The 18,338-nt window shown below is 52.7% G+C and overlaps 6 protein-coding genes across 6 annotated transcripts; 4 read left to right on the forward strand and 2 right to left on the reverse strand.

Annotated features, from left to right (window-relative positions):
• Positions 1-512: 512 nt before the first annotated feature.
• ssdA (mRNA-binding translational repressor SSD1) lies at positions 513-4,914 on the forward strand (the record flags this gene model as incomplete). The annotated part of the gene is made up of 6 exons (XM_024824897.1): positions 513-609; positions 696-1,498; positions 1,531-3,327; positions 3,392-3,751; positions 3,813-4,816; positions 4,875-4,914. The coding sequence occupies 6 exons, from the start codon at positions 513-515 to the stop codon at positions 4,912-4,914; spliced, it is 4,101 nt and encodes a 1,366-aa protein (XP_024682825.1).
• A 723-nt stretch (positions 4,915-5,637) lies between these two features.
• P174DRAFT_431176 (putative ubiquitin conjugating enzyme E2) lies at positions 5,638-7,049 on the reverse strand (the record flags this gene model as incomplete). The annotated part of the gene is made up of 4 exons (XM_024825683.1): positions 5,638-6,174; positions 6,197-6,604; positions 6,667-6,990; positions 7,047-7,049. The coding sequence occupies 4 exons, from the start codon at positions 7,047-7,049 to the stop codon at positions 5,638-5,640; spliced, it is 1,272 nt and encodes a 423-aa protein (XP_024682826.1).
• A 520-nt stretch (positions 7,050-7,569) lies between these two features.
• On the forward strand, positions 7,570-9,043 carry P174DRAFT_441518 (alpha/beta fold hydrolase). Its single transcript, XM_024827332.1, has one exon. It carries the CDS (start codon positions 7,796-7,798, stop codon positions 8,672-8,674), a length of 879 nt encoding a protein of 292 aa, XP_024682827.1. The 5' UTR covers positions 7,570-7,795; the 3' UTR covers positions 8,675-9,043.
• Positions 9,044-9,052: 9 nt separating this feature from the next.
• On the reverse strand, positions 9,053-10,795 carry P174DRAFT_504001 (cytochrome P450). The gene has a single exon (XM_024831188.1). It carries the CDS (start codon positions 10,694-10,696, stop codon positions 9,071-9,073), a length of 1,626 nt encoding a protein of 541 aa, XP_024682828.1. The 5' UTR covers positions 10,697-10,795; the 3' UTR covers positions 9,053-9,070.
• A 693-nt stretch (positions 10,796-11,488) lies between these two features.
• On the forward strand, positions 11,489-12,895 carry P174DRAFT_512425 (putative integral membrane protein). Its single transcript, XM_024831873.1, has 4 exons — positions 11,489-11,699; positions 11,755-12,091; positions 12,112-12,253; positions 12,315-12,895. The coding sequence occupies exons 1-4, from the start codon at positions 11,535-11,537 to the stop codon at positions 12,721-12,723; spliced, it is 1,053 nt and encodes a 350-aa protein (XP_024682829.1). The 5' UTR covers positions 11,489-11,534; the 3' UTR covers positions 12,724-12,895.
• Positions 12,896-15,593: 2,698 nt separating this feature from the next.
• P174DRAFT_485959 (uncharacterized protein) lies at positions 15,594-18,308 on the forward strand (the record flags this gene model as incomplete). The annotated part of the gene is made up of 9 exons (XM_024830774.1): positions 15,594-15,723; positions 15,771-16,143; positions 16,209-16,236; positions 16,361-16,465; positions 16,534-16,913; positions 16,943-17,454; positions 17,768-17,780; positions 17,897-18,002; positions 18,111-18,308. The coding sequence occupies 9 exons, from the start codon at positions 15,594-15,596 to the stop codon at positions 18,306-18,308; spliced, it is 1,845 nt and encodes a 614-aa protein (XP_024682830.1).
• Between the last annotated feature and the right edge of the window lie 30 nt (positions 18,309-18,338).

The raw sequence follows: 18,338 nt of genomic DNA on the forward strand, positions 1-18,338 counted from the left end.
AGAATTCTACATTAGTTGGACTGTCATTCAGAGTGAGTCTTGACTTTTCGCAAATGACTCCTTACTGCTTCCCCCGTCTGATTTCTATCATTCTGTCCTCGTCTGAGTGCTACTCCTTGCCGCTTTCCACTCTGCAACTGGCTTGTTCCTTCCATTTGATAGCTACGATCTTCGTTGATGTCACTCTCGCGGGCCCAGTCACAGCTTCCGTGGCCCCCTCCTCTTTGATCTTCCTCGTTCCCAGCCAAATCTGGCTTTGAATTTTCTCTTCTTGTTCTTTTGACATCTACTCGTCCTTTTTCCTCCTAATACTAATTTGCTGTCCCGTCTGGTTAGTATAGTACAAATTGCCTGTCGTTTTTCCAAGCTTCCTACGGTCGGCCTTCATCGCGGGTAGCCCCACAGAAGTGAACAAGTCGCCTTCGAACTCTCCCTTATATTCAAAGCAAGACGTCCCTCGCGTGGAAGATTCAACCCTACAATATCAGTTCGTTCATTGTCCTTCTGAGAAGATGGATCAACAGGGCCAATCCGGGGTTCCTGGCCCCGCTGGCCGCAAGCTCCATATAGCTCACAGGAGAAGTCCCTCGGAGCTGACTCCTCTCATGAGTATGTTTGACAATATCAAGATGAATCAACTCCGCTTTGATCGTTTCGCGTACAATTATTCGCTAACAATTCGGTTCTGACAATAGTGGAACAACTGGCCATTCAGCAACAGATTGAGCTGCTTCAGCAGCAACAGCAACAAATTGCGGCGACACATCAACAGTACGTCAACATGGGACTTTTACAGCCACAGCAACTGGGCCAGGTTTCTGCATTCTCTCCTTCGCTTCAGGGCGGTGCGTCCATGGGGGGCGTTTCCCCTCAGATCAACGCCTTCCAGTTTCCCCAGCTAGCTCAACAACAGCTTGGCGTACCCATGAACACTCCTAATCAGCACTCGCATCGACGCAATCAATCCGCACTTCCCGGTCTGCCCATGGGCCCTCCGCCTGCCCCATCCTCAGGCGCCTCCGGATACACTGATTACAACGCCCAGCAGGGTAACCCTCAGCAGAAGGAAAACAATAACCATGGCCGTAATCGGGGACCTCCAGGTGGTGGTGGTCACCAGCGTCGTCATTCGCTCGCTTTACCAGAAGCTAAGAAGGCCGCGGAGCTAGCTCAGCAAAAGAGAACAGCTTCCGGCTTTCAATTCCCCGCCCCAGGCGCTGGGGGCAGCTCAGAGAACCTATCAGGCTCCGAGGATAAACCGACCTCGACCACACCACAACCCCCCCAAGGGCTTGGTCTGCACCGTGCCGGCAACATTCGGGCTGGCGCCCATGGTCGCAGTCAATCCGTCGCTGTCGGTAACTCCCGGGGATCGCTGTCCGGGCGCGGTATGGGTGGCTTTCAATTTCCGCAATCTAGCGACATTGGGGGCAGTCTGAGAACCAACGACGCGGCAGCCAGCCGGGCCATGCACGCACCTCGTCGAGAAATTTCGACGGTAACTGGCGTCAGCCTAACAATCAGAACCAGGCACAGGACCAGCAGAAGAGCTTCGGACAGCAAGGTAGCACTTTCCAACCCGGCCACCGCGCTCGTGCGTCCATCAACCAATCAATTGGTTCTATTGGCTCCTTCCAGTATCCCGCCCAGCCCCAGCTTATCCAGTTGCCTCAGGGTCAAGTTGTTATGGCGCCACCTCAAATGTTCGGCGCTGGCCAGCAGCTAAGCCCATTGCAACTGGCACAGCTCCAAGCCCTGCAGCAACAAAGCGGTCAATTAAATGGACAAGGGCTCGGCGGTCTGCAGGCTAGCCAACACGCTCCGCCACAGCTGTCTGCTCAGCAACAACAACAGCAACAGCAACAGCAGCGCAAAACTCTATTCACTCCTTATCTGCCTCAGGCGAACCTGCCCGCCCTTCTGAGCAACGGTCAATTGGTGGCTGGTATCCTTCGAGTCAATAAGAAGAATCGTTCCGATGCCTATGTGACCACTCCGGATCTGGACGCCGACATCTTCATCTGTGGAAGCAAAGACCGGAACCGTGCCCTCGAGGGTGATTTTGTTGCCGTTGAACTCTTGGACGTGGACGAGGTGTGGTCTCAGAAGAAAGAAAAGGAGGAGAAAAAGAAACGCAAAGATATCACAGATGCTCGCTCCGGCAGCACCGCAGGAACGGATAAAATATCGAGGTCGGACTCCGGTGCCAATGGTGATCGCCAGGAGATTGGACCCGATGGCAGCATCCGGCGTCGTGGAAGTCTGCGCCAACGACCGACACAGAAGAAGAATGACGACGTTGAAGTCGAGGGCCAGAGCCTCCTTCTCGTCGAGGAAGATGAGATCAGTGACGAACAGAAGCCTCTTTACGCGGGTCACATCGTTGCTGTCATTGAGCGTATCGCCGGTCAAATGTTCTCGGGAACTTTGGGGCTGCTTCGGCCTAGCAGCCAGGCTACAAAGGAGAAGCAGGAAGCCGAACGGCAGGCCAGAGATGGCGGTCACGGCCGTCAGCAGTACGATCGTCAACAGGAAAAGCCGAAGATCGTGTGGTTCAAGCCCACCGACAAGCGTGTCCCTCTCATCGCTATCCCTACCGAGCAGGCACCTCGTGATTTCGTGGAGAAGCATCAGGAATATGCCAACCGTATCTTTGTCGCTTGCATTAAGAGATGGCCAATCACATCCCTTCATCCCTTTGGTACTCTCGTGGAACAGCTCGGTGAAATGGGCGATTTGAAGGTAGAAACAGATGCTCTCCTCCGGGACAACAACTTTGGTGCCGACGAGTTCTCGGATGCCGTGCTCAAGAGTATCGGCTGGGAGGACTGGTCCGTCGCCAGCGCAGGCGATGCGCTTCTCGAGTCCCGTCGGGATTTCCGTTCGGAAACCACCTTCACCATCGATCCAAGCGGAGCTATGGAGCTGGATAATGCCTATCACATCAAGCCTCTGGCCGATGGCAAGGTCGAAATTGGTATCCACGTTTCTGATATCGCGCACTTTGTGAAGGCCAACTCTCTGGTTGACCGGGAGGCAAAGAAGCGAGGCACGGCGGTCTACCTCATGGATCGACTGGTCAATATGCTGCCTCGGCGAGTCTCTACGGAGCTCTGCTCTCTCCTTCCGGAACAGGATCGCCTTACGGTCAGCGTTGTATTCACTGCTAATCCAGAAACCGGCGCTGTTGATGACGATGTTTGGATCGGCAAGAGTATCGTCAAGAGTGCTGGCAGATTGAGTTATGACGAGGTGAACTTTGCGATCAAGGGGGAGTCCAATGTATCCGTGGCCGGAATTTCCGCCAACATCATTCAGACCCTGAATGTCGGTAACCCTTTATCCTCATTTTCTCCTCCAGGACTGGGCACTAATGTAATACGGGTTATAGGCCATCACACACAAGTTTCGAGAAGCTAGGTTTGGCAACCGTGTCTCGAACCCGCCACCTCTCCGCCTTCTACATCAGCTGGATGATGAGAATGTGCCAGTAGAAAGGAACATCTTCGATTCTACTGATGCACGCGAGCTGGTGGAGGAATTGAGACACAAGGCAAACTTCTTCGTTGCCCGCAAATTGGTTTCCGCCATGCCCGATAAGGCTTTCCTTCGCCGTCAACCATCGCCTAACTCACGCCGCCTTCATTCCTTCATTGACAGGATGAATCGCCTCGGCTATGACTTTGACCCTTCGAGCAGCGGAACTCTGCAGAGCAGCCTTTGCAAAGTACAGGATGATGATCTGCGGAAGGTTCGTGTTCAACTTTGCTAAGGACATTACTTTATTCCGCTCACATACTGACTGGGATTAGGGTATGGAAACTGTTCTGCTGAAGGCTATGCAGCGTGCGAAATACTATGTGGCTAGCACTGTACAGGATGAGCAGCGCCATCACTACACCCTCAACCTACCCGTCTATACTCATTTTACCAACCCGTCCCGTCGCTATGCGGATATTATCGTTCACCGTCAGCTCGAGGCCGTCTTGTCGAATGGTGCAATCGAGTTCTCTGATGACGTGGAGTCTCTGAGCAAGACGGCGGATCTGTGCAATACTAAGAAGGATTCGGCGCACAATGCACAGGAGCAGAGCGTCCATATCGAGGCTTGCCGTAGTATGGACAAGAAGAGACAAGAGATCGGTGGCGACTTGATCAGTGAGGGAATCGTTCTTTGTGTCTACGAGTCGGCCTTTGATGTCCTCATTCCCGAGTTTGGTTTCGAGAAGCGTGTCCACTGTGATCAACTACCTCTGAAGAAGGCCGAGTACCGCAAGGAGACCCGTGTTCTGGAGCTCTACTGGGAGAAGGGCGTTCCGTCTTCTGGCTACATTCCAGAGGACGAGCGGCCTAGACCTGCCAACTCTCGCGCTGCTCAAGCTGCGGCCGCGGCTCGCGAAGCAGAGGCTGCAAGAGAACGTGCGCGCGAACGTGATGAGGCGATCCGCAAGCAGACTGAGACTGGAACCATGTCTGCCGATGATGTCGATGCTCTCTTCGACGATGACGACGATATCTCCGAGGTCACCGAGATGGCTGCGGGCGTCTCTTTGAACTCGTCCGCTGACCGCACAACCCAGAGCATGCCACCTTCACCGACTCGTAATGGCCATCTTCAGCAGACTCCTCACCGTACTCGGTCCGATCCAAAGATGCCAAGCAGCAACAATGACGTGCCGGAAGCCAAGTTGACGAACAAGGAGAAGTACCTCAAACTGTTCAAGCTCCGCGAGGAGGACGGAGAGTACATTCAGGATGTGACCGAGATGACCCGGGTTCCCATCATTCTCAAGACTGACTTGACCAAGAGCCCTCCGTAAGTTGTCCTCCGTGGCTTTCTTTCATTTCCGGTACTTACTAACACTGTCTTGTAGTTGTCTTACTATTCGCTCCGTCAACCCTTACGCCTTGTAATAGGTCACTTACTCAGATACTCGAATATGCTTGCAGGTTTATACTTCAGGTCTTCATGGCTGTAATATCGATTCGTGTATGGGTATGCAATATTCCATCAGTCGCCTGTCCACTGGAGCTGTTTGCATACTATTTCACAGCGCGGTTACATGGCGACTTGCTTCGAACAGATGTCGATTGCAGAATTTTTGTGGTGGAAACCTAGGGGAAGATAAGAAGTGTTTTGAGTGACGCGAATAAGTGGACCAAAGCGTAAACGTGATAGTTACGCTACAGCATCTTTGAAGGGCTGGCCGCAGGTGAAACCTTGGCGGGAAATTGTCTGCGTTTTCAATGTTAAATAGTTGCATAGCTTATTTGATTGGCGGTTTCGGATGGCTTTGATTGGCTTGCTGCCGACAGACGCTGGGAAGGCTCTAGTAGTTAACTTGCCACTGGCTATCATTATTATACGATGACTCTAATGCACTAAATTGTCATCCTGAATCCAGAGCATACTCGCTAATAGAGAAGAGATATAAAGATGGAAGAAACCGCCAGCAGCGAGCACCGTTGGCAGTTCATCCCTAGCAGAGACGACCACCACCATGTCCCAATGGAGTCGTATATGCCCCTTCCGAACGCCAAGACAGACCAGAGAACCCCATAGACGCACAGAAGCACGCAGTAATATAAACAGAAGTAACCAGAAATCGCAACATATACCGGGCGGTATACCGGGCTCTATAACCTGCGTATCCCAATCCGAGGCTTTGCCTTCATGCTCGAGGACGAGACCTTCCGCGAACCAGACACGGCTCTTGACTTTGAGCCCGACGGACAAGTAACCGCCGTGGAAGGAGCGAGAAGAGAGGAGGGGTAGTGCGGACTCTTCCGCGCGGACGGGCCCACCCCCTTGGAGGCATTGAGCGCAGCATGATTCTCCTTGCTGTCGTTGCTGTGATGGGACGGTAGGTCAGAAGGATCCGAGGCGTCTTCGAAGATGATGATCACGTCGTCGCGGATGCGGGCTGAGGCGTTGGCGCCCTTGTCGAGGAGGGAGAGCTTGGGGGATTTTCGTTGCGGTTGTGGTTGTGGGGATGGATCGCGGTTCGGGGCGTGGTTCGCGGCGATGTTCTTTTCTGAGGTGGTCATGGTCATGGCTGGCTTGTCTGTTGTTCGTGAGGGTGCGAAATCGGGGTCCATGAGTGAGTCCGGCTCTGGATCTAGGGATGTGGTAAGGTCGGAGAGGGGTCTTTTCCCGTGGGCGTTTTTCCGGGGCTGGGAGGGGGGCGAGTTTCACGGGGGAGGGGGAGAGTGAGGGGTCGTTTTCTTTCGAGGTGGAGGGGCGGGCGCCGCTGTCATCGTCTGATTCTGGGCTGTTGTCGTGGGCGTCGGCGTGGGTTTGGTTCGATGGCTGCGGTGTCACACCGGGCTTCTTCATTTTCATCGTCAAGGACTGGACTCTTATTCCTGTGCGTGATCGCAGACAGTGGGCACCCTCGTGCTCTGGGATGAGCATTCCGGCCTCCTCACCCCTCGATTTCGCCTCTACGACTGCGGGTTTGAGATCCGGTGGTACAGGGGCGTGGATCGATGTCATGAGCTTCGCCTGACGCGCGAACGCATCGTAGTCTTCTTGCAGGAGAGCGCCGGCCGTGGAATTCAGAGCGGAGTCGGGGTTAGGGTAGATGAGGAGGCAGGAGATGGTCTAATCAAAAAAGTCAGATCCAGCCGCTGTTCTATTAGATTTGAGGGATAGGGAGTACGAACGACTAGGACATCCTTCAGCGTCAACGTCGACTTCCAATCCTTCTTTAATGTATCAACGCACACCGCGCCCGTCGACTCCTCCACGTTTGGATGCCATATCCGGGTCTTGAATGTCGCCTTGGGCGGACTCTTCGGGTAATCCTCTGGCATCTTCAAGTGTAATCGCCACAGACCCTGGGAGTACGGTGTGCCCTGCGGACCGGCCAGCAGGGTGGTGAGTTGGGTCAAATCATCGGATGATTCTTCTGTCGGGAAAAGGTAGTTTGGAGGGAGCTCCTCGTGCAACGCAGCGTGATCTGCGGCTAGACGGCGGAAGGATGAGCGCTAGGAGACGTCAGTCTGATCAAGATGCTCCTGGAGTTTTGTCAATCGGAACTGACCATTTTGCCTGGGATCTGCCCCTAGGGATCAGACTGCGCTGGACTGGGCAAGTCAATTGATGTTGGATAAGTAGCAGACTGTAGCCTCACAAGGAAAAAGGGCTAGACAAGTCTATTGTAGCCAGAAAGACTGTCGATCGCAGCCTTGTTATTGCCAATCACCACCTTTGCTTGTCTATTGTTGGTCTTTTTGTTTTGGTGATGTGAAGCTGATGGCCGCACTAGGCCTAAAATGGCAATGAATGGATGTCCAGATACAGTCACGTGATAGACGCGCGACACGACTCGCGTTTTAGGAAATGTAATTGATTCCTGCCTCGATGCCTGGTTTCCGTCTTATTGCCTGAGGTGGTTTCCGACTAAGCTATACTAAACGGTCTTTCTTCGGATATTTGCAACTTCCCATTTCCGGATTCAGGATTCAGTCCGAAATAACGCCGCTTTTACTCACTGTGGGAGCTGGATTACAATTAGTGTAGGGTGAGACAGTGCGTGTCCGGATTGCTCCCGGAGCAGTCCTGAACCGACCCGGATGGTTCCTGTACAGAGTCCCCCGTACTCTGGACCTTTCGAAGGATTCAGCGCAAAAGTCTGTTATAGTAAGGAGTCGCTGCGCCCCGTGAAGAAAGAAGGGTATATTAAGGCATCGAGATGCGTCTGGCAGCGTTATGCAGTTCATCACTCTCACGGTCTCACCTCCTCTACTCCAGCACATATACCATCACTCTCTAGTCTGATATCTTTCCAAGATGGTTAAAATTGCTTTGTTCGCCTCACTTCTCCTCAGCGGAATAGCTCAAGGTCTAGCTATTGCTGAACGGGCTACCACCCCGGTTTGGCTCACTCTGCCGCCAACACCACCCCTGCCTTCCCCAATCAGCAAGGCCAGGATCCCCGTGGACGGCGTTGAGCTATGGATCCAAAAGTACAATGAAGATGCCCGCAAAACACCTTTGGTCTTTGATCACGGCGGCCTAGGCTACTCGGCCTACTTCGGTGCAGTCCTGAGCCGACTGATCGCGAAGGGCCACTATGTAATCGCCCTCGACCGCCGTGGCCACGGCCGCAGCACGTTCAAGGAAGACGATGTCTTCACATTCGACCTCTTTGCCAACAATATCTACGAGCAGCTAAAGGCTGTGGGTGTCTCCAAGTACAATGTTGTCGGCTGGTCCGACGGCGGCGCAACCACCATCTCCGCCCTGCTGAACCGCACGATATCCCCCACGATCGAGAAGGCATTCCTCTTCGGTGCTTTCATGGTCCCGTCCGATTCCAACCCGAATTTCCCGAATACGGACATCTATTCCCAGTTCGTTGCTCGCTGCGCGAAGGAGTACAGCCAACTCCAGCCCCAGGCCAACTTCACCTCATTCGCGACCAAGGTAGCGACTCTGGAGGCTACCCTGCCAAAGTTCACCAATGCCCAACTGCGCACCATCGACGGCTCCAGGGTCAGGATTGCGGGCGCCCAATACGACGAAGCGGTGAATCTGGATGTCCCAGCTAAGCTGCACGCCGCCATCCCGGACAGCAGCTTGGTCATTCTGAAGAACGTCAGCCATTTCGCACCGCTACAGGACCCCGATCAATTCACCAGAGCGTTGGAAGACTTTTTCTATGCATAAGTGTAAAATTATTATTGATCGACCGACATTCACGATGTCACGTGGTTGTGTGACTTTTATAGACTATTGTCAGCTATAGTATGCCTTTCTGCGCATAGCGACGCATTGAAGAGTCATCTGTCAGTAATGGTATATCACGGCGTTCGGTCGTTGTATAAAGCTCTCCTCTTCACGTGGCAGATTTCAACCATAATAGCATACTTGAATGGGAAGACGAAATTTTCGAGGAGAGGGTTGCCGAGTGATGATGCATACGGGACGGTGCTACGCATGATTAATGCTGATAACGATCTCAGCTTCTGTGAGGGCGATCAAGTAGTATGTTCATAAGCAGTAGATAGATCATCGATGTGACTTCTTGTCTGTCAATTGATTTGTCCTGTATACCGGCCGTGGTCACTCAACATCATTTGTCCCCATAACCTTATCCAGGCTCTTCTCCGCCGTCTCCCACTCTCTTTTGATCACATCCAACACCCAATCCCCTCTAGGCTTAAGCTTGAACCTCCGTTCCCTCGGCATAGTCATGAATCCCACAACAACCATCTCCCACGGATCAACCGGCTCCGCCCCATCCACCATCTCAACATCAAACGCCCAAAGCAAACTAGCGACCTGCATAAACGTCCCATCGATCGCCACCCTCCTCCCCTGACAAATCCGCCTGCCCTGCCCAAACACCGGCAGCGGCAGGTCACTCCGCAATCTTTCTTTCTCAGCTTCACCCTCCCGCAGCCACCTCTCCGGAACAAACTCCTGCAGGTCCCCAAGCGCAGGGTCAAACACCTGCTCGTCGCGCCCGATCCCCCACGCATTCGCCATGACAGTCACGCCTTTCGCGATCTTCACGCCCTGGAACTCGTCGTCCCGGTCTGCGCGCCGCGGGATGGACCCCGGCGCAATCGGCCGCCAGCGGAAGAGCTCGTGGGCGACGGCGTCGATGAATGCGAGCCGAGCACGGTCCGAGAAGCGGGGGAGGCGGTCCCGGCCGACCACCTCGTCGAGGACGGCGTGCGCGCGCGCGACAAAGGATGGGTTGCGCAGGGCTGCGATGAAGAGCCAGAGGAGCTGGCGCGGGGAGGTCTCCATGCCGCCTTGGATGGAGGTGGCGAGGGTGAATGCGAGGTCGAGGTCGGGGACTTGGGAGGAGGTCGAGGAGGCGGACGCAGGGGCGTACTTGGGTGCGGTGGAGAGGGCCTGCTTTGTTGCGTTCCAGCCGGCAGCGTCTCGACCGTGGTGGAAGAGGCGCATGTAGAGGTCGACCTGCGCGGTGTAGAGGCGGTCTGCGGCGCGCTTCCAGGGGGAGAGGACGGCAGGGAGGTGGCGTAGGGGTGGGATGAGGTCTGGTAGGGCCGGGTTAGCGGCGAGGTGGGTGACCTGGACCTGGATGTCGATGATCTCGTGGAGGATGCGCTCGTCGGGGTGCGGGATGCGCAGACCGTAATGTAGTGCCAGGATGACGCTGGACTGGGTGCGTTCCAGCAGTGGATAGATGGTGTCGGTGCTGATGGTGGGGCCGTCTGGAGAGTGCCGCAGGGCGTTGACAAGGTCGGCTAGCAGCTGTTTGGCTTCAAGTTCCATCAGAGGCTGGTACTTTGGGGCTGCGAGGGCGCCGAGACTGGGGGAGAGGATGCGGTGGTGCAGCTTGAGATGGTCGTCGTAGTCGTGCATGAGTGTGAAGCGCGACTGTCCTGGCGGAGCGCCGGTGATCATCTCCATGCTCACCGAGGGCGGCCGGTTGCTGTACCACTGGCTGCGGCGGCTGAATAACTCCGTCGCGGCCTCGTACGAGTTGAGCACGACAATTGGGATAATCCCAAATAGTTTGGGGACTGCTATCGGACCATTCTGTCGTGCCCAGGAGTCCCAGTTTGCCAGGGGTCTTTCAATAGGCGAGCTATGGAGGTCGCCGATTAGAGGAAGTTTAAGCAGTTTGTCCGTCTTGTTGCCATTCTTTCTGCTGAAATACAACACTGTCAACAGTCCTATGACGATGACAACCACAACAGAAGTGGCAGCCATATTGAGGTCAATGGATGGTTGTCAATGGACGTTGAGATGTGTTGTAGAGGAATGCGGCAGTGGGCTGTCAATTCCCAGAGTTTCGGCAGTTGGCCGGGGAGGAGCTTGTTGGAGACGTTATTAATCACATTAGTATTCCCTGGCTAAAAATGGTCGTCTAGACGCCTTGTTTAGTCGAGTGGTTGGAGAGCTCGACTTAGGCATGCGACTAGTCCTTGATCTAGTACTTAGTTCGTCTACAATGCGATGCCGCCAACCGTTTCACCGGCATTTCGCCGGCATTATCTTCTTGGAGACTTGACCAGTCTGCCGTTCTCGTCCCTCAAAAGACACTAAAGAGAAAGACAGAATGATCCACCAATATGGAGAGGTTATTTCACGACGTGAAGCAGGCCAAGCATAGGTCATAGGACTAGGGCATGACGGATCGGCGCCGAGCATTTGGGGGCCGCAGAAACAGGGCACTATTCTTGTGAAGCTGCATATTCCGATTTGTTCTCAGGAGACGTCTCATAAATTCAAATGGCAATTTTGATATGTTACTGGACTTGTCGGATTGCTCGAGTCAAGACACGAGATACCGCAAGTTTCTAGGACTAGTGGCTAGTATGTAGAAAGTGTACAGTGCACCCGTCAACGGTAATGTCACAACAAGGCTGAAGCAACGCAAAAAGCACGGAAAGTGGGCCTGGCCCCCTTGCAAGTAATATTAAGTAAGATCCTATCTCTAATCCCTGCAATGTTTCTGCATTTAACCCTGCACATTCCCTGACGAGGACATGAAGGAAGTCCACCTCTCTCCACGTCTGCCAGTACCTCGCAGCCTGCCGCTTAAGAGATGACGGTCATCTTTCCTATCCAGACCCGGAATCAAAGGGCTGTGCTTGCCGTGGCCCTCAGTTTCTCGACCCTGGCCGTCGTCGCAGTGTCCTTGCGCTTGTTGGCCCATCATATTGCGCATAAACCATGGACGTCGAGTGATTACTTCCTGATTGCCGCCTGTGTAAGCCAAGCCCCTTCTATAGTATCTACAAATCACTTATACATCTGTCTCCCAGTTCTTCGCCGTCGGTCTCCAGTCAATCAGTATCACCGGGGTATTCCAAGCCGGCATCGGCTTCGACCATGTCTCGTCCATCGTGGCCGTCTACGGGATGGAGCCCGTCACCAAACTGTTCCAGCTGATCATCCCGCTGCAGTTCACATGGGTGCTGAGCCTCAGCTGCACCAAAATCTCCATCCTGCTGCTGTATCTCCGGATCTTCCCCGTCGTGCGGGTCGTGCGCATCGCATGGGCCACCATCGGCGTCATCGTCGCTTGGGCCATCGCGACAATCCTGGCTGGCTGTCTCATCTGCCGGCCGTTTGCCTTCAACTGGGACCAGACCATCCCTGGTGGATCGTGCGGAGACCAGGTCACCTCGTTCACGGTGACGGGGTGATCAATCTGGTTACTGACGTGGCCGTGCTCGTGACACCGATGCCGTCGCTGTACAAGCTGCAGATGGCAACGTACAAGAAGGTGACTCTGATTACCGTTTTTGGACTGGGAGTAGTGTAAGCCCCTCAATCCCACTGTGTCGTTTTATTTCTCTTGTTCAGATACTGATCAAACCAGCACCTGCGTCATCAGCGCCCTCCGCATCTCCGTGCTCTCCTCAATGGACTTCACCGACATCACTTACACGATCCCCCGCGCCAACATCTTCAGCGGCCTGGAGCCCTGTCTGGCCGTCATCCTCGCTTCGGTCCCGATGATGCGACCGCTACTGGGTCGGTCGGTCTACACGCCCAACGGAACAGGCCCGAAGTCCTCGGCCCCCTCTGCGGGGCCAAAGCCCGATCCCTCCGCTTCCGGTGACGGATTCCACCGCCTGGGAGACAACTCGAGCCAGTTGTGTCTGCAGCCATTAGGGCAGAAGAAGTTTGCTGGTGTCGGCGTAAGGGAGCAGGATTCCTTGAGTGGGGGAAGCGAGGAGTCGCTGACTCTTGAGACTAGGAGGCCGAGGGAACCGGCTCTAGGCTAGATTGGACTCCTTTCTTTTCAAGAACAGCTTCAGGGGAGAAATCCCTGGCCAAATAATGTCGTATGTCAATGAGCTGCTCGTACCTATATTCCGAATCTCCACGAGACTCCAAATATGGATGTCGCAGTGCTTCACATGCCGCTGGCATTTTCGTATGATCCACCACTAGCAGAAATTCAATAAAATCCAGTAACTCAGACGAGATCTTTGGCCTTGGTAGCTTTTGCACCTCTTCGGGTAAGGAGCCTACCGTTATAAACGGAGTTTCCAAACCGGTCTCCGGATGCTTGAACGTCGACGACTCCAAATATTCCGCGGCGAGGAATTCCTCCTCGTATTCACTGGTAATAGGAGGCCCCTATAGGCCCAACAAGACGTCGAATCTTGGCAATACACCGTGCCTCAGTCAAGTCCTCGACTATTTTATCCTTGGCCCCGAATATAGGGCTCCGAGCCAGCCAATGTACCAACTTCAAATTAGCTTGCGTCTTTACAGGACAGAGGTCAAAATACAGTAACACCAAAAGAGCACACATCGGATGAATGGAAGCATCCCAAGCCTTGCCAGACCTCTGGTGCGCGAGTGGGGAGACTCTGGACGCGGATCTTGTTGTAACCCTGCGTCAGCACTGTGAGGTCAACAAAATCCTGGAAATTCAGTCGAAGGGGACTTGCTATTTTCCCAAGTCAACCAGTTTTACTATCGACGAGGGCCCATCAACGATGGAAAGGAAGATATTGTTGGGATTGATATTTTCCACTTAGCATTTACACCTAAGGAGGGCTAGGGAACAGATACACACATGTATGAACAGCACTGAGCTGAGAAAGAAGAGCAAGGGCAGAAAATACCGTTTTGCTGATAACTTTGGGAGATTCAGAGTTGTTTTGGAATGCAAACGGAGGGACAGTTCGCAGAGACTGATCCATCCATTCAAAGACTAGAGATATAAAGAATCAGCTTCTGGGATCGTCTCCACTGCCCTGTGATCTTTGTTTATACTGATGACGTCGCATAACTCTCAGAAATACTTGGACGTTGCAATAACAGGTATTCTGTAGTTATTCCATTCGCGTCTCAAGCAGATCTTCTCTGGACCAGGCTCGCTTTTACAACAACACTTGCTTGAATCAGTATTGTTTCCAGCCAGGGAGATGAAGGGGCGTACGAGGCCGACTTTGATGCCCGGATCAGATAACACTTGCACTTTGAAATCCGTGGGTGTCTTCAAAGCCCCAACCATAGGCCATCAAACCCACTAGCCGAGCATGAATATGGAGGACCCTGGCGCGCTATATTCCCGCAATCATTGACGAAGACGTGCAGGGTATTCCTACCGTCTAGAGACTTCTCGTTTCACAGAGATGTGAGTAACCACATAGTCTGCATGCTAGAATCAGTAGTGTCTTGCAAACCCACCCGGATCAAGTGGTGACTATGAAGAGTACGGGGAATTCTACTGGTCATACCACTCATCATCAGGCTTTTAGTGTATTAGAGAGGGAAGCTGTGGAGGAGATGATAATGCTAAACGTTTTCAATAACACAGCAAGGCATGGTTGGAGCAGCAGATGGATTATTTGAGACTCCATCGTCCTATATTTACAGTGGCGCCCACTTGGTACATAACATTCATGTTGACCTTTATGATAAAAGAAACATGCAGACTACCTTTCACAAATCATATTGTTGTATGAGTTGGCTATATTGTACTTTACCAGCTAGAACTAACTGCATTTGGGTTTTGTAGGAAGGCGAAGAGACCATATCTTTCTGATAGTTGAACTCTTGATAAAACTACATGATTATTGTATTGCCCAAGAAACAGAGATTTGCCGGTGATGTGTAGAGTCGTAATCGAAGATACTCTCTGTGGCTAGCGTTTAGACAGCCAGGAGAGCCGAGGAGCAATGGCTTATTACAGGATCGACCGCTGCCAAATAAGGGCGACTGTCCTCCTCGGACTGCCATCCTGCTGTGGGTGGCTGTCATCTCCTAACAGTAGTTCTACCATGGCTCCCAGTTATACCAGACAATGGTCAATTCATGGTTACATATGGTGCCAGCAATTTTACCACGACTAAAGTCTCTTCTCAATGGCATTTCAGGCCTATTTTTTTCCATAAAGGATGACTTATATTATTACCTTGATTGCTCTATACAGAGGACCCTAACAGACTGTTTAAACCCAGGTGCGTGGGCACAAGTTGTCTAGGATCCCTAGGTCGTGGTCATGGTCTATGGCGGTCTTAGCTGGCGATCGGACATAATCAGGAGCAGGAGGCCTGTAACACCACGGATAAATATCCGTCATTCATTTGCTGTATGTGCTTCATATATCGTACTGTTTTGTGAGGTCATTGTAATATCATGCTACGTAGACTGTAGCCTGTGATGTGACGATTTCAAAGCCCTAGAATATAACCCTAAGTCTCCTAATACAGCCCATACGCCCAGGTAATACTTGTACCTGAACCCCGGAAACCCCATTGACGACATGCCACGTTCTCCAATTGGAATTTTGCTAATGCAACACTAGATCTTCCTGAAATTCAGTACTTTAGCTGGTTTGTTGATTTAGGTGTACTCCGCATCCACAAACCTTAGGATTTAGAGATGTCTCTGGCTTGTCCGGAACGTGGCCGGCAAAGTCGCCCTGTCTACCCCCGGGGGTCCCGCCGAGATCGACACTGGGGAGGTCGCTCGGGCCCGGCAGCGGTCCGTCTCCAAGGCCAATCGTCAGCAGTCAGTGAATGGCCTGCCGGAACGGCGTGAGACATTCACTAATTTGGTAGACCCCGCGAGGGCGAGGGTCGAGCGTTATGTGAATGGAAGGAGACCACATGAAGAGTATCTCTGTGCTTCCCTGATGGCCTTTCTCGAGTGGTTACCACCAGGAGGTCAAACTTCTGTGGCTAGAGACATCGTCGACTCTGGAAATGACGACCACAAGTTGTGGCAGGTGTTTCACGATCTTCTTGCCTGTATTCTCTATCCAAGTAAGCGAGAGAAAAGAATTACCAAAGATTTATGCTAATCAATCTAGTGATGGCAGAGAGTCCTATACCCTCCGAACCCGAATCGCCCTTTGACTTCAGGGAGCCCAACCTGGAGGTGTTTACTGGGACGCTCATCCAACCAGAAGTTCGAGATCCTGATTTCCGTGATGAGTGTGCGCGGCGAGGTGGTTATCGCTGTTGTGTCACTGGCCATCTAGATACTAGGAAATGGAAGCACAATGGGTATCTGCCAGAAGATGAGCCCCACGGCGACCTGGAGTGCGCCGACATCATACCCTGCAGTTACACGTTCTGGACGGGAAGCGAGGTACTTGTCCTAGATCTCAGATGGTGTTGTTTCCTACTGACACGTATGAATCCTCGAAGCGGTGGGAAGTGTTTCATAAATGCTTCCCTAGGGTATGTCGTCGTAACAGCCCCTCGAATGGGATGATGTTGCTCGATTTCCCGCACAAATCGTTTAGAATGTTTGATATGGCCTTTGTCAAGACAGTAAGTCCAAGTCGTCACGCGTTCATTCCTATCAGTCTGCTCACACATTGCTGTCTTTAGAGCAGAATGTTTACGACATTAAGATTTTTACAAATTCAACTCCGTCCTTACAATGCTCTTGCAGCCTGATGACCGCGGCGGCGAGTCCCCGCCAGCTTCTCCCGCTGTCTCGGTGAGTCTTCCTTTCTTATTTCTGGCGTGCCGCCGTCGTGTCTGCTGTGCTAACCAGGTAAGTCTTGATCCGATGACCCCATTGCCCCAGTTCCGCGCCGTCGTCACGTCGTGGCCGCGTCCGAGCCGTCCTCCTCTGAGGACGAGGGCCCCGCTCTGGGGTCCCTCAATAGCCTCCCATTGATAACCATGCCGCGTGCCACCAGTGCTGCCCCCGACGACAGCTCCTCTCGTGCCGCCAGCCCGCCCGGTGCCGCCAGTTCGCCCGGGGCGAGCCTCCTGCATGCCGGTGGCTCCCTCAGTCCTGCGCTGACCTGTGCGTCGGTCCTACCGAAGATGAATGGCATCATTACAGCGGACAGTGCTGCTGCCTCTCTTCTTGAGCCCAAGGTTACGTTGCATGGGTGGCCGCATAACATGCGGGACGCAATCGCAAACATCACAAAGGAGCTCAGCAACATGGAGGTACCTACCCCAGTCAAACGCAAGCTGGGGATGCGCTATGAGTACGATTCCGATGACGATGAGAAATCAGGCACTCCCGCGTCCGGCTGACCCGTCTTTGCTTATGGGCTGGATCTTCCAATCAAATCAATGAAGATCATGACAGAGAGGCTAATCAGACTACGCTTGATAGTGACTCCCTTTGGTGCAACAACGTCGAGCTTACCTGGCAACAAGTCCAATATAAAGAGATCAGCGCGGTCAACCGTGACAGACAGCATGACTGGATGTTAGACTCCGGTGCAAGCGAAACTACTCGAGAGATACAGCGCCTTTGCGGTCAATGCCCCAAACGAAGTGACGACCCTTGGACATTCTACGTTGAGATGCCCAGGCCGCGTCTGTTTCCTGTTACGGAGACGAATCGATTATTGAAAGCTCGATGGGAGTCCAGAATGCCAGACTCTCCACTAATACGGAGAGGTGATGCACTTCATGCGCAACGCATTGGACAAGACCCAATGATCGCTTCATTTCGCGAAAAGCTTTGCTGCTACCGATTCCGAAAATTATCCCTTTCGGGTACCATATTCTCGACAGGCTGTAAGTCTTGATATGCCTTTTTAACCCTAGAGCATATGACTGACACAGCACAACGTGCATATTCCGACAGCTCAAAAAGCCCTAAGAGGACTTGGCACTTACGTGTACTAATAAGAATAACCTTGAATCATGGGAACTTATTGATCAGATCAAGGCACTGAGTGAACAATATGGGATAAGCAACGACATAACTATGTCTTTACGTTAAGGTGCGCTTCAGACCAAAGAACCTAGAGGATGATGAGCCAGCCTAAGGCCAACCCTGTCATCATGACCCCTGATGTGCACAGACAATGTCTTGATGTTTGTTTAGGGGGAATGCTACAGTCAGTACTAAGAGCAATTCTCAATTGTAACTCAAACTGACTCATAACAGAGTACAAAGGAGCCTTCAACTGGTGGGATGTGTCGTTTAGGTGCTTCCCATGCTACTTAATCGTAGATTGGGGACCAAGACCATCAACAGCCTGTCAAATGGAATGATGTTGGTCGATTTTGAATACCTGCACAAGGCGTCTGGAAGTTTTCATGTGGTCTTTGTCAAGACAGTAAGTCCAACACATTCACTGATTATTCTAGTCATTCCACTCACAAACCCTTCACCTGGTCTGCCGACATCTTATCTCACTGGATCCACACTGAACTAGACTGACCAGGTACCATCCTTAGACACAACTAGTAGAGGTACAGGTGGAAATTTAGGCCGCGAAGGAGCTCTCCGTGCTACCGCGCTAGTCTTCAGCCTTGGGGACCAGCGGAATACAGGCGGATCCCAACACAGCTGGATGGAGACTCCTACCAGGAGTATCCGCTGTTACTCGTTATGGAGGCAATTCGAGACTCTCAATCTCTAGACGTGTCGCGAATGACACAGGCAGCAACGT

Source organism: Aspergillus novofumigatus (assembly GCF_002847465.1).
Source record: "Aspergillus novofumigatus IBT 16806 chromosome Unknown P174scaffold_4, whole genome shotgun sequence".
NCBI classification, from domain to species: domain Eukaryota; kingdom Fungi; phylum Ascomycota; class Eurotiomycetes; order Eurotiales; family Aspergillaceae; genus Aspergillus; species Aspergillus novofumigatus.

What these genes read in the sequence shown, in the direction of transcription:
- P174DRAFT_441518 (XM_024827332.1), top strand. Translation starts at nt 7,796, where the DNA reads ATGGTTAAAATTGCTTTGTTCGCCTCACTTCTCCTCAGCGGAATAGCT.
- P174DRAFT_504001 (XM_024831188.1), bottom strand. Translation starts at nt 10,696, where the DNA reads ATGGCTGCCACTTCTGTTGTGGTTGTCATCGTCATAGGACTGTTGACA.
- P174DRAFT_512425 (XM_024831873.1), top strand. Translation starts at nt 11,535, where the DNA reads ATGACGGTCATCTTTCCTATCCAGACCCGGAATCAAAGGGCTGTGCTT. An exon ending in ACTTCCTGATTGCCGCCTGT is followed by an intron (nt 11,700 to 11,754) that starts GTAAGCCAAGCC and finishes TCTGTCTCCCAG; the next exon opens with TTCTTCGCCGTCGGTCTCCA. An exon ending in GTTTTTGGACTGGGAGTAGT is followed by an intron (nt 12,254 to 12,314) that starts GTAAGCCCCTCA and finishes TGATCAAACCAG; the next exon opens with CACCTGCGTCATCAGCGCCC.